General features: G+C 58.0%; 1 protein-coding gene across 4 annotated transcripts in view; it reads right to left on the reverse strand.

Annotated features, from left to right (window-relative positions):
- PPP2R5C (protein phosphatase 2 regulatory subunit B'gamma) overlaps positions 1 to 5,742 on the reverse strand; it is a 109,036-nt gene extending 103,294 nt beyond the window's left edge. For all 4 annotated transcript variants that reach the window (XM_040975049.1, XM_040975050.1, XM_040975046.1 and 1 more), the window contains exons 1-2: positions 5,656 to 5,742; positions 5,284 to 5,349 (exon numbers count right to left, since the gene is read on the reverse strand). In XM_040975049.1, coding sequence (XP_040830983.1) covers positions 5,284 to 5,349; positions 5,656 to 5,682 — 93 coding nt within the window. In that variant the 5' untranslated portion in view covers positions 5,683 to 5,742. The remainder of the gene's footprint in view (positions 1 to 5,283; positions 5,350 to 5,655) is intronic.
- Positions 5,743 to 13,280: the final 7,538 nt, after the last annotated feature.

Raw genomic sequence — 13,280 nt, forward strand, 5'->3', positions numbered from 1 at the left:
TCCAAAGCCTTGGGACCCTGCACCAGTGTGGGAGACCTGGAAGAGGCTCCTGGTTCCCGGCTTCGGATCGGCATAGCACTGGCCGTTGTGCTCACTTGGGGAGTGAATCATTGGATGGCAGATCCTCCTCTCTGTATATCTGACTTTGTAATGAAAATAAATGTCTTAAAAAAAAAAAAAAGATGGGTGATAATCTGTCCTGTCCACACAGTCACCAAAGACAAGGGTCAGCAGGCAACAGATGACGCCCGCAGCCTGTGTGCCCAAGTCAGGAGAGCCTGCCCAACTCACCCGCTGGTTTCCTCTTGAAACGCTTGTCGCGGCCTCTGGCTGGTGCCAAATCCATGGTGAGGAACTCCCTCCAGGTGCCACCTGGTGGTAGGCACCCAAGTCCTGGCTGCCTTTCAGGAAGCCGGAGGGAGAAGCCGAGTGTCCAGCCAGCCTCTCCTCCAGGCAGACGTCACCCCCATTCGCAGCGTTTCTTCCCAATGCTCCACAAACGCTTGCAGAGGTAAGAGACGCTCAAACAAAGTATTACCCATATAACCTACAAAATGCTAAAACCCACCCAGGTGCCGTGGGGTACACTGTCACGTTAATGAAGCAGAAATCACTAAATACCTTGTATTTAAAATGAAAACTATTTTGGAGTACATGGAATTAAAGTAAGATTTTTTTAAGATTTATTTATTTTTTATTGGAAAGACAGATATACAGAGAGGAGGAGAAACAGAGGAAGATCTTCCATCTGATGGTTCAGTCCCCAAGCGGCCGCAATGGCAGGAGCTGAGTCAATCCAAAGCCAGGAGCTTCTTCCAGGTCTCCCACGCAGGTGCAGGGTCCCAAGGCTTTGGGCCGTCCTCAACTGCTTTCCCGGGCCACAGGCAGGGAGATGGGTGGGAAGCGGGGCTGCTGCGTTCAAGGTAAGGACTTTAACCAGTACGCTACTGCCTAAAGCAAGATCTTATTAGACTGGACCCTCTGTCTCCTTTTAGTATCCAACACCTTATGTGACTGCATTTCTCCCAAGAAGTACATGAAAGCCAACTAAAACAAAAATCCTCTCTTCCTTGAAACTTTCACAAGACACAAGAAAAAGACCCAAGAATCGTAACCTTCTGCTTTACACAATGCTGTCTGCTTAAACTGCGCTGAGTGAAGGTTCTGCATTAACGTCCCTCAAGGGACCAGAAAGGTGATACGGAAATAAGCCTCTTAACCAAAGGAAAAGCATCTTCAGCCGATGCCAAGTCAGCAAGCTGACTGACTCGGAGCTGCCCTTCTCCCTCAGCATGCAGACAGCTGCCAGCCAGGTGCTGCCTGAGCCCAGGCCTCAGCTCACATGCCAAGGGAGGCCTTGCAGCCAGCAGCCGTGCCCACAGAAGTCGCAAGTGAGGAAAGGTGGCCCACGATGGCACAAACGGCAAGGAACTGGCACTGTAAGTGTTTTCACTTTAAAAATAAATTTAAATATGAAAAGCTTCCGTTAAATGCCAGAACAGATGACTTGAGCTTGGAGCTGGGAGCAGAAAGGATCCCAGCAGCCAGTGGAGCGTGGGAAGACCTTCCGGGAGCGGCAGCTGCGGGCCAGAGCCAGATCTGACCGCTGAAGACCTCCCCTCTGGCCATCCCCGTGTGGAGGCTCCACAGCATACACTCAGAGCAGGGCAAGCCGCGGCAGCAGCCAGCTACCTGCCAGCCAGCCAGACGGCAAAAACAGAGCGGGGTCACTCTTCCCAACAATGTTTGAATTTTTTTTTTCACAGAAGGGCCCGGCACAATGGCTCATCTTCTGCTTGCAAAGCACTGGGATCCTGTATGGACACCAACTCATCCCAGTTGATCCACTGCTCCCTGCCTGTGGCCTGGGAAAACAGTAGAGGATGGTACAAAGCCTTGGGACCCTGCACCTGTGCGGGAGACCTGGAGGAGGTTTCTGGCTCCTGGCTTCAGATCACCTCAGCTCTGGCTGTTGTGGCCAACTGGGGAGGGAACCAGCGGATGAGATATCTCTGTCTCTCCTGCCCTCTGTAAATCTGTCTTTCCAATAAAAACAAATAAATCTTAAAATTTATACAAACATTATGAGCATTAGTATAATGGGTATAATCGTTATCAGACAAATGGATGAGCATTTGGACAACTCCAGCTTTAATTTACAACACGGAGAGTGTCAGTCCTGAGAGACGAGCTTTGGGGCCCTCAATCCCAGGGAAGCAAGGCGTGGAGCGTGCCGTGGCTGTGCGGGCAGCCTGAGCTGGCAGGCGTCCCGGGGAGGAGCACACCTACCCACCCACAGGCAGCTCTCTGCAGCTCAGGGCCCGAGCCAAGGCCACTCCGTCTGCAGGCGGCACTGGGTTGCTGCTGGTGCCTGTGAGGGATGGCCAAGGATGCTGGCGCCCAGGACAACCACACGTCCTGTGAGCCTGGGACTGCTGGTGAGGCAACAGCAAGGATAGCAGCCGAGCAACCAACAGCTCCTGCTCAGCCGGGGGAGCTGGCTGATCTGGGGCAAAGGCTGTGGCCCACGATGCTCTCTGCAGCGCCTCGCCTGCTCCCTGGCACCTAAACCCCAAGAGGCTGGCACAAGTGAGCAGACGGGGCCATGAAAGCATAAAATTCTATTTCCCATAGAACAAGTACGTATGGTTTCTCGAGCGCCGCTTTTCAGGGGTTCTGCTGGAGTGCAGCCTGGGCAGTCCTGCGCTAGTGCTTTGCAATAAGCCAGCACACAGGAGCGCAGGCCCATGCCTTCTAGGACACACGTGCAACAGCAGCAACAAGTCAAATCTAAGTATTTGAAAGAAAAAATACACATGAACAGGCCACTCTAGGAGGGAGAGATCCTGCGCTAAGACAGGGCGCACAGCAGCAGGCAAGCCCTGACCGCACGCCGCCCCCTCTGGCTTGCGGGGAGAAGTCATTCCCCAAACAGCTGTGCATACTCCGGTAGAATCAGTTGAAAACAGCCACGTCACTTGTGACACAGCAAGAGACAGACAGACTTCCCACTTCTCTTCTGCCTTTATGGTGTCATCATCCCCCCTACGAGCCCAGGCCATCAAACGCCCCTTGTCCTTCCCAGCATCCTGTACTCTGAGCCACCCGCGGCTGCCCGGCAGAGGCCAGGCGACACACAGCCCAACTTCACAGCAAGGCTGCACTGGCCACAGGCCGCGATGCTTCCTCTGAAGGAATTCCTCTCATTTTCCACTCCTCCGGCTGCTCTGTCCTGGGCAGGTACCTGCTCTGCGCCCCCCAACACGCCCGAGCGTCTCGGGTCACGTGAGCCTCGGCTGGTGGGTTAGGGGTCGTGATCAGAAACCAAGCCTGCTTGAATGGTTCAGGTAGAAATACCCACAGTGGGGGCCCGGCGCGGTGGCGCAAGTGGTTAAAGGTCCTCGCCTTGCACGCCCGGGATCCCATATGGGCGCCGGTTCTAATCCCCGGCAGCCCCGCTTCCCTTCCAGCTCCCTGCCTGTGGCCCGGGAAAGCAGTCGAGGACGGCCCAAAGCTTTGGGAACCTGCACCCGCGTGGGAGACCCGGAAGAGGCTCCTGGCTTCGGATCGGCATAGTATCGGCCTGTTGCGCTCACTTGGGGAGTGAATCATCGGACGGAAGATCTTCCTCTCTGTCTCTCCTCTCTGTATATCCACCTTTCCAATGAAAAAATAATAAAAATAAATCTTAAAAAAAAAAAAAAGAAATACGCACAGTGGAACCAAGAGCAATGGAGGAAATGCACGCGGCACTGGCACCATTTACCCGCATGACTCAACCTTGGGGCGAGTGGGTGGGAGACATTAGGAACCAGGCTGAAGCTGGGGCAGAGACTGGGACAGTCGGGGGTTCACTCAAAGTTCAGGACACTCTCAGGATTGTTCCCGCACACCCACCCACCCGCAGGCGCACGCTCAGGGGGTGCTCCCACACACCCACCCGCAGGCACACGCTCAGTGGGTGCTCCCACACACCCACCCGCAGGCACACGCTCAGTGGGTGCTCCCACACACCCACCCACAGGTGCACACTCACGGGGTGCTCCCACACACCCACCCGCAGGTGCACGCTCAGTGGGTGCTCCCACACACCCACCCACAGGTGCACACTCACGGGGTGCTCCCACACACACACCCACAGGTGCACATTCAGGGGGTGCTCCCACACACCCACCCGCAGGTGCACGCTCAGGGGGTGCTCCCGCACAGCTACCAGCCAGCAAGTGTGCTCAAAGCACCATTGTGTCATGGGTCTTTTAGGAACCAGGACTGAGAAGCCCAACATTTTGCTGTTTGGTCTGAAAAAACCAGCTACCTTAAAGACACACATCTCACACAGGCACACGGTGTGGTGTCTTTGAATTACTCGTGGGTTTTTCACATTCGCCATTTGTACAACCAGGTTCATTATAGCACACACAGTGACAGTTCTCCATGACCCTAACAGGCAGCGGTACGGGTGTGCAACAAGAAAGTCCTGGGCAGGAGCACGTGGCCACAGCGCTCATCAAAGGGCAGCAAAGCCAATGCAGACGGGACATAAAGGCACACACTCCGCCAGGCCAGCCAGAAGCACGAGGCAGGAGCCAGGAGAAGCCTGGCCTCCTGGTGGCCCAGGACAGGGCCGCAGTGCCACGGACAAGGACCAGCACACAGCCCTGGCAGACGTCTGCTTTCTGCTCTCAGAAAAGACAGCAGGTTTTTCGGCATGAGGAGGAGGGAGACTCGGGCACAGGTCGCCTGGGGCTCGAGGGCGAGCCAAGCGCCCGCCCCCTGCAGGACCGCACCTCCCCTGGCCCTCTGCAAGGCAGCTGCCGTTGGCAAGGGTGCCATCTTCACTGGGACCAGGGACCTGAGCCGCCCAGCGCCGGAGAGCACTGCTCAGCCAGGCAGCTTCTGCACAGCCCATGGAGCCAGGGCCAGCCATGCTGCTCTGCCTGGGCCCACCCCACAGAAGTTAGAGACCACGAAGAACAGGCTCGGGAGAGTCGAGACCCCTCCCCACAAGGCAGCAGGGGCACCCTCAGCGAGCTGCTCTTAGCTGGCCAGCATGCCAGCTGGCAAGGCAGACCCGGGCGAGGACACTCAAGCCTAAGGCCGCCAGCCGGCCAGCCCAAGATCAGGGGGCAATCCAGGCAGGGAAGCTTGGCCAGGCGGAACCGGGGTGTTTCCCCAGAGTGCAACCGACAGAGCCGGGACCAGGGGCCCCCGAGGGAAGCCGCACTCGGGGTGGGGACCCCTCCAGCTGCCCACCGGAGGAGGGGACACGGGGGGGCTGCTTACCTCTGAGTCTATGGTGTCTTGTCCTTCTTTGGAACTTTTCCCGCTTTTCCCTGCTTTGGGTACTTCCTGGGGAAACACAAGCAGAACCGATCAGCCATCTCAACGTCTGGTTTCCTGGCATCCCCAGCGGGCGAAGGACCACCGCACCTCGGGAGCTCCGGCCTGCCCACGCCAGCCCCCTCCCACGCCGCCGCCACCCGCCTCCCAATCCGGCCACGCACACCGGGGCCTCCCCTCCCGGGCCGGGCAGACGCTCAGCCCCCCGCCATCGCTGCGGCGGCTGGGGGGCCCGGGCGCACGCAGGCCGCCCTGCCCCCACCGGCCCAGGGGCCGGGCCCCGTCGGGCCGCCCCCCGCCGCCCCGGACACTCACTTTCTCCTTCTTGTTTTTATTCGGCATGGCTGGTGCGGGCTGCCGCCGCCCCCGCCGCCGGCCGCTCCCCGGAGCAGCAGCAGCAGCAGCAGCGGCGGCGCCGCCGCCCCGGCCGTCGGGGGCCCCCCGGCCACCGCCGCGGCCGCCGCCGCCGCCGCCCGGGCACTGGGTCGAGCGCTCGCCCTGGCTCCCCTGTCAGGCTCCCTGAGGCTGCGGCGGCCCCGGCGGCGGCGGCCCCGGCGGCGGCGGCGGCGTCTCTCCGCCCCTCCCCCGGCCCGCCCCGCCGCGCCGCCCGCCCCGCCCCGCCGCCCCAACGGCGCCCGCCATTGGCCGCCGCGCCGTCACGTGCCCCAACGCTCCCCGCGCCCCCGCCGCCGCCCACACACGCCCGCCGCCCGCCCGGCCGAGGCTGAGGAGGGGCGGAGGGCGGCGAGCGGGGCCGGGCGTCGGAGAGCAAGCTTGAACCGTGTGAGTGCTGAGGCGAGCGACCGGGCCGCGGAGCCGCGCTAAGCGGCCTGGGTCGGTGCACCGGGACGACCCCTCCCCTCTCGGGAAGACTCCGCCCACCCGCGCTGCCCCGTTACTTGGTCGGCCCCGCCCACCAGTCCCCGCTCTCCCCGCCCCTCCCGTCGGCCCCGCCCTCCTCCGCTGCGCCCGCTCTCTCGGTTGGCCCCGCCCGCGGCCGCTGTTCCCGCTAGCTCCGCCCGGGGGCCGCCCCGCCCTCCCGGGTTGGCTCCGCCCGCTGCCACTCTTCCCGTTAGCCCCGCCTTCCAATCTTGGCTCCTCCCACGGCACTGAGGAAGTCGTGCTCCCTCCAATCGGCTCTGCCCGCTGCTGTCCAGTCTTGCAGACTTGGTTACACCTGCCCCCGTGAGATTTTGTTTTATTCCTTAATTGTTCTCATCATAAGCCGTATGAGGAAACGTCTGCGTGGTGACAAGGAGCCACTTTTTCTTAGCTTGCTCATAGCCCAGGGAAAGTGAGCTTTCCAAGGCACACACCGTGATGCCCTGCACCTGGGTCTAATCCTGGCACACTTGGCTCCCTCTGCTGTGGACTCGCCTGCCGGAGCAGGGAGCAAGAAGCAGGGGCCAGGAAGGCACATGGTTGCCCCACCGTGAAACCACGTTTGAATGAACTCTGCAGGACGGGTGCTGATGTGTGCTGGGGAGTCCTGGGGAGCCCCGAGAAGTCACCGTGGTCAGGCCAAGGGCACCCACGTGGCTCTGCTGCACTGCCCAGGCCGACTGCCTTTGCCACAAACAGAACACTTTCTTCCATGGAAGCCCCAGGTACGAAGCCACAAAACTCGCAAAGCTTTACAGATGGAAAACGAGATCCTAAGCAGAGCTCCTCAAACTACTAAAATGTCCCATGGGAGCGTTGGGAAAACCTGGGAAGCGACACAGCACCAGCTCTTTTGCCTGGAAGGGGGCAAGATTTGTTGCTTTCTATTTGTCTTTGTCCCGGACAAATCCCTGTGAGCAGAGGCGATAAGAAGGGCCGTAAATAGCCCAAGGAGAACAGCAGAGGATCCCCTAAGAGCATCAGCAGCCAGGATTAGGAGGACTGGGGCAGAGGGGGCACGTCCCAAAATGCCCAGCAGAGAGCCTGTGGGGGCTCAGGATGCAGCCAGGTGTCCGCCCCCAGGGCTCACCACAGGGTGGGGTGTTGGATTTAACAGTCCAGTACAAAGGATTTAACTGGAAAAGAATGAATGAAAGAGGTGGGTAAGGGTCCAGTCCACAGACCAGGCAGGCAGAGGCGGGGGCTCCCGGCCATGCCTACTGTTCCCATTTCTAGAGGGGCAGAGGAGGCTCAGGTGTTGCCAGGGCCTGCCTGGCACCCTGTCCAACCTGGCATGCAGGGTGGAAGGCAGCACATGTACATATGTGTGCAGGTGTCTGTGTGTGAATACTGGCAGCCTCCTTCCTCCCTCCATCCTCCAGTACCTCCTGGAGTCATAACAGAGCCCGGTGAGGCCATTCCTGACCACCCTGCTCCAGGGCAGCAGGGTAGGGCAATGACTCTGCAGGGGCCTCCGAGAGTGCGAGTTTGGAGTTAGAAGAAGGGGCTGCATGCATACTCCACCTGCTTGACCACATGGTCCCCAAAGTGGCTGTGCCCTTGATGGACATTTGGCAGGGGCCAGAAACCTCTGTGCCACCAGGGGTGCAGCCACCATCCCCTGGGTAGACATGGAATACCTCATAAGGTCCAAGACTGTGGCCCGCCTCCCCGCTCCTGGCCAGGAGACCTCTGGCTCCATGGCAACACAGGCCGCCCGGCCCTGTTGGCAGTCCGAGGGAGTGACAGACGGTCCTGGCTGTGAAGGGCGGTAGGGTGCCCAGGTTCCTCAGCAGAGAAGCAGTGACCCCCACCTGTGTGGGCAGAGAGAGTGGCCAGCCCCGGGCTCCGGCCTGCTCCAGGTCCTGTTGCTTCCTGCGCGGCACAGCAGGGCTGCCTGTCTGCCCGACCCGCAGGAGCAGGGGAACCACACCGCTCTCAGCGTGTCCTTTGTGGCCGAGCCGGCCATTTTAAGGCCATGGCTCTGAGGCAGTGCGAGTGTTTTCAACACTTTCACTCTGTTCGATGCCGTTTTTGAGGTGATCTGAGGTGTCGACTTGGTTACTTTTCTTACCTGCACCTTCAGTGTCTCAGGAAGCCATTGCCCGATGTGCTGTGAGTTCCTCTGTTGCTTCCTGTGAGTGTTTCCTGTTCTAACCTCAGGCCTCTGCTTGGTTTTGGCTTTACATGGTATGAGTAATTCAGTGTTGTGCTTTGCACAGGCGATCCAATCTTCCCAGCACCCTTTGATGCAGCCACAATCCTCCAGTCACCAACTGGTCTTAACATCCTTTCAGAAGCCCTTGACCACAGTCAAAGGTTATTTCTGGGTCCTCTGTTCCATTCCGCTGGTCTAATGTCTGTCTTGGGCTGGCACAGTGCTTTGTAACAGGTTGTAGAATGAAAAAGGCTACACTCTCCAAATTTGTCTTTTTTCCCTACAGGTCTATTTATTTAGAAAGAGTTACAGAGAAGGAGGGGGAGAAGAAGGGAGGGAGAGAGAGAGAAAGGGAGAGAGAGAGGGAGAGAGAGAGAGGATCTTCCACATGCTGACCCACTTCCCAGATGGCCACAGCAGTCAAGGCTGGGTGGTCAGACCCAGGCTCTTCATCTGGATGTCTTACGTGGGTGGCAGGAGCCCGGGACGTGAGCCATCCTCTGCTGCCCTTCCCAGGCCATTGGCGGGGAGCTGGGTCAGAAGCGGGGCAGCCAGGGCATGAAGCACTGCCCATATGCTGCAGTAACAGGGGGCGTCTTAACCTGCACCACCACAGTGCTAATCCCTGCTTTTTTTCAACATTGTTTTTGGCTAGTTGGCATCTTTGGAGCTCCCGCATGAAGTTTTGACAGTTTGATGAATTTAAGAAGATGGACGTTATTAAAAACACGCATTGCATGTAGGACCCCTCAGGAAAGTCTAGTGAACGGACAGAAATGACTGCAGGACAGACATGCTAAAATGCCATTTAGTTGCCATCAGCAAGAAATCTACTTGCTGGGCCTGACACAGTGGCTCAGCGTTAGGAGCCACACAGACTTACAGGCTTTAGACTGGGCCGACCTGACAGCCTGCTGCATTGCAAAGCCTGCCTTGGGCTAACAGGGCCACAGCAAGCAGGATATTACGGCTAGGACATCCCGTGCAAAGCAAGGGGAACAGAATCTCCAGCCTCGGTCCTGTTCAAATAATTAGTTCCTCCCGCTTCAATTAAGATAATTAGTTCCAGGAAGCCCCTCCCCTTCTCCTCCTTTCCTAGAGAAGAAGGTATACATGTGAGGAGTAAAATAAAGGGCATGGGCACTCTCTTTCTCCAAGTGTCCATGTCCGAGTGCTTCTTGGGCCGGCAGCCCGGCATTCCCAGTCCACCCTCAGGGTTTGATCGTCGTGTCCCACAGACCGGGACAATTCAGTAGCCAAATCCTCGCCTTGCCTGCGCTGGGATCCCGTATGGGCACTGGTGTGTGTCCCAGCTGCTCCACTTCCAATCTAGCTCCATGCTTCTGGCCTAGGAAAGCAGTCAAGGATGGCACAAAGTCTTGGGACCCTGCACCCATGTGGGGGACCCGGAAGAGGGTCCTGGCTCCTGGCTTTGGATTGGCTCAGCTCCAGCTGTTGTGGCTACATGGGGAGTGAACCAGCAGATAGACAGTCTTTCTGTCTGTCTCTCCTCTCTGTAAATCTGCCTTTCCCATAAAAATAAACTTAAACATTTTTTTAAAAAGAGAGATAAATGCATTTGTTTTAGGGGCATGCAAATCTGCTGTTTGTAATGTCTGAATCCCATACAGATACCAGTTATAGTCCCGGCTGCTCCACTGCCCATCCAGCTCCCTGCTTGTGGTCTGGGAAAGCAGTGGAGGATGATTCAAAGCTTTGGGTCCCTGCGCCCACATGGGAGACCCAGAAGAGGCTCCTGGCTCGTGGATTCAGATTGGCTTAGCTCCAGGTCGGCTTCACGTCCCTCCAGAACTGTTCTGAGCCACTGAGAGGATGCCTCATCCCAGATACTGCAAGGTGAGTTTGTGAATCAAATATCCCGTCAGGCACTTGGGTACCAGCTGCCCCTCTCTCGAGCACCTCCTCCACAGCAGGCTGTGACAGTGTGGTTTCTCATCCCCTCCCCATCCGAGCAGAAGGCACATGCTTGTGGGCGGCTTCAGCAGCCAGTTACCTCCAAGGCACTTTTCTGTTGACTTGGGGACAACCCAGTTTGTAGGAGCCTTGGTACAGGGTCATGTCCTGCGGTTGGTGCTCGGTGAGCTAGAGGCGGAGCCCCACGTGAGCCGGAAGCGCTGTAAGGAATGTAATAGATGTCACTGTCACAGGGTTGGGTGTCTGAGCATGAACCCGTGAGCTGTATGAGCACAGGGTACCCTCCCATTGGTTGGTGTCTTCCTTCATTTCTTTCTGCAGCATTTTGTAGTTGCACTTTGAAAGCCTCTGCCTCCTTAGTTTGATCATTAGAGTTGTTCTTGGGCTTACATGATGATTACATTGGCTAATCATTTTCCTGCAAGTTGGGATCCCACATGGGCGCCAGTTCGTGTCCCAGCTGCTCCACTTTCCATCCAGCTCCCTGCTTGTGGCCTGAGAAGGCAGCAGAGGACGGCCCAAAGCCTTGGGACCCTGCACCTGCGTGGGAGACCCAGAAGAAGCCCTTGGCTTCTAGCTTTAGATCAGCTCAGCTCTGACCAGTGTGGCCATTTGGGGAGTGAACCAGTAGATAGAAGATCTTTCTCTGTAGGTCTGGCTTTCCCATAAAAATAAAACTTTTTTAAAAGTTTTATTCTTTTAGGTGATATTGTGAATTGCTTCCTTAATGTTTTAATTGTTCTTTGTAAGAAACAAGGCCGGTTTTCATGTTGAGTTTGAGTTGCGGCCTGCTCGGTTCATGCTGTTCACGGGGCCTTTCTGGAAGGGTTCTCCACGTGTGTGAGCACACAAATATTCCCATCCTTCCTTTCCCACTTGATTCCCTCTCCGAATGGCCACAATGGTCGAGACTGGGGCAGGCTGCAGTTGGCAGTCAGGAGCTCCATCCTGGTCTCTCGGTGGGCACAGGGGCCCCACTCCTTGGATCGCCAGTCACTGCTTTCGCAGGTCCTGACATGGGGCACTGGCATGGCGGCCAGCCTCTCCCCTCGCTGCCCCTGAGCGCAGCCCCCAGCCGTGCTCCTGGGAATGCGTCCCAGCTGCCCACGGGGCCCTGCTATAGGGTGCTGCTGCAGCCCGCGTGCCCGACTGCTCAGCCGTCTCCCTGAGGAATGTCTGGCTTGAGTGTCAGGCTAGCCTCCCAGAGTGACTTAGCAACTGTGTCTGCCTTCTCAGTGCTGTTGCCCAGTCTGTGGGGAGCCACTGCTGTCCTTCAGATGTTCAGGATCTAGCAAAGCTGTGGTGCTGGGCTCACTGAGGGAGGAGGCTGCCTTGTCGGCCTTCACCCCGACGTCAGCTCCCCTTTCAGAAGGACGTGCCTGTGCGGAGCAGGTTTTAAAAACAGAAACCAGGCCTGTTGGGCACAGTAGGTAAGCCACTGCTTGGAGGCCCACGACCCGTGTCCTGTATCCGATTGCGTAGGTGGGAGCCCGGCTCTGCCTGTGTCCCGTGTCCCGTCTCTGCATAGGTGGGAGTCCGGCTCTGCCTGTGTCCCGTGTCCCGTCTCTGCATAGGTGGGAGTCCGGCTCTGCCTGTGTCCCGTGCCCCGTCTCTGCATAGGTGGGAGCCCGGCTCTGCCTGTGTCCCGTGTCCCGTCTCTGACTGCGTAGGTGGGAGTCCGGCTCTGCCTGTGTCCCGTGTCCCGTCTCTGACTGCATAGGTGGGAGCCCGGCTCTGCCTGTGTCCCCTCTGCCTGTGTCTGCCTGAGTCCGGCTGCACTTGGAGACCTGTGTCTGATGTCCCTTGTCCCAGTGCGTGGCTTTGAGCCCCGCTTTGCAGCAGAGTCTAGTTTTTTGCCCACGCCAACCTGGGGTGGGCAGCAGTGATGTCTGGAGTAGTGGAATTCCTGCCACTCACGTGAGAGATCTGCCCGCTGTTTCACTCACCCGGATGGCTGTAGCAGCCAGGACCAGAGCAGGCCACAGCCAGGAGCAGGGAGCCTCATGATGGGGCGAGGGCCCTGACACTTGGGCCGTCCTCTGCTGCTTCCCAGGCCACAAGCAGGGTGGTGGACCACAAGTGGAGCAGCCGGGATATGAACCGGCACCCACATGGATGTTCCACCAAAAGTGGCAGCTTTGTGCCCTGTGCCACAGTCTGGCCTCTCCAGTTTGCATTTGAAAATGCTCACAGTGCAATGTTCAGTGAGAAGCGGGAGAGAGAACGTATAACACCTCCTCAACTTGCTCAAAAGACAGAATTCACATATAAACACATACACACCTAGGAAACAACAAAACCTTGGCAGGAGTTAACGTCCACAGAGCTGGCAGTCCGAGGCAGAGATGTGTTCATGCGTGTGATTTTTATTTTATGAATTTTGCCTGAGTTTTCCAATGTGAACTTTGTAATAGGAGGGAAATGTTAGTTTTAGAAGCACCTGGAGTGGGTCTGGGACGGGAGGACTGACCCGTGACCCTGAAGCTCGACCTGGTGTAGTTGCTAGCCTGCAGTGTAACGCCTGGACCCGCCCACGTGGTGGCTGCCCTCTTCCTGCAGCCACCAGAGGTTATGGAGGTGCCGCCCAGTTCCGCCCCTCCTCCAGGTCTCCCACCTGGGTGCAGGGTCCCAAGGCTCTGGGCCGTTTTCCACTGCCCTCGCAGGCCACAAATACGGAGCTGGATGGGAAGTGAGGCCACGGGGACAAGAACTGGTGGCCATTTGGGATCCAGGCATGTGCAAGGTGAGGACTCTAGCCGCGAGGCTACCGCGCCAGGCCCAGAATTTGACTTTTTTAGCCACCGCCCTCCCCCCCCCCATCTGGGGATGCCATTGCTGGAGGTGAGGCCCAAACTGCTTCTGGAAGCTTCCCTAGGTGGCCCCTGGCTGTGCCATATGCCCCTCCCCTGGCCCAGGAACCAGCAGCAGCCCCACATGGACAGGGCGGCCTGTGCACCTGCTACGT

This window comes from Ochotona curzoniae, unplaced genomic scaffold (assembly GCF_017591425.1).
Source record: "Ochotona curzoniae isolate NIBS_2020 unplaced genomic scaffold, NIBS_Ocur_1.0 contig_2688, whole genome shotgun sequence".
NCBI lineage: Eukaryota > Metazoa > Chordata > Mammalia > Lagomorpha > Ochotonidae > Ochotona > Ochotona curzoniae.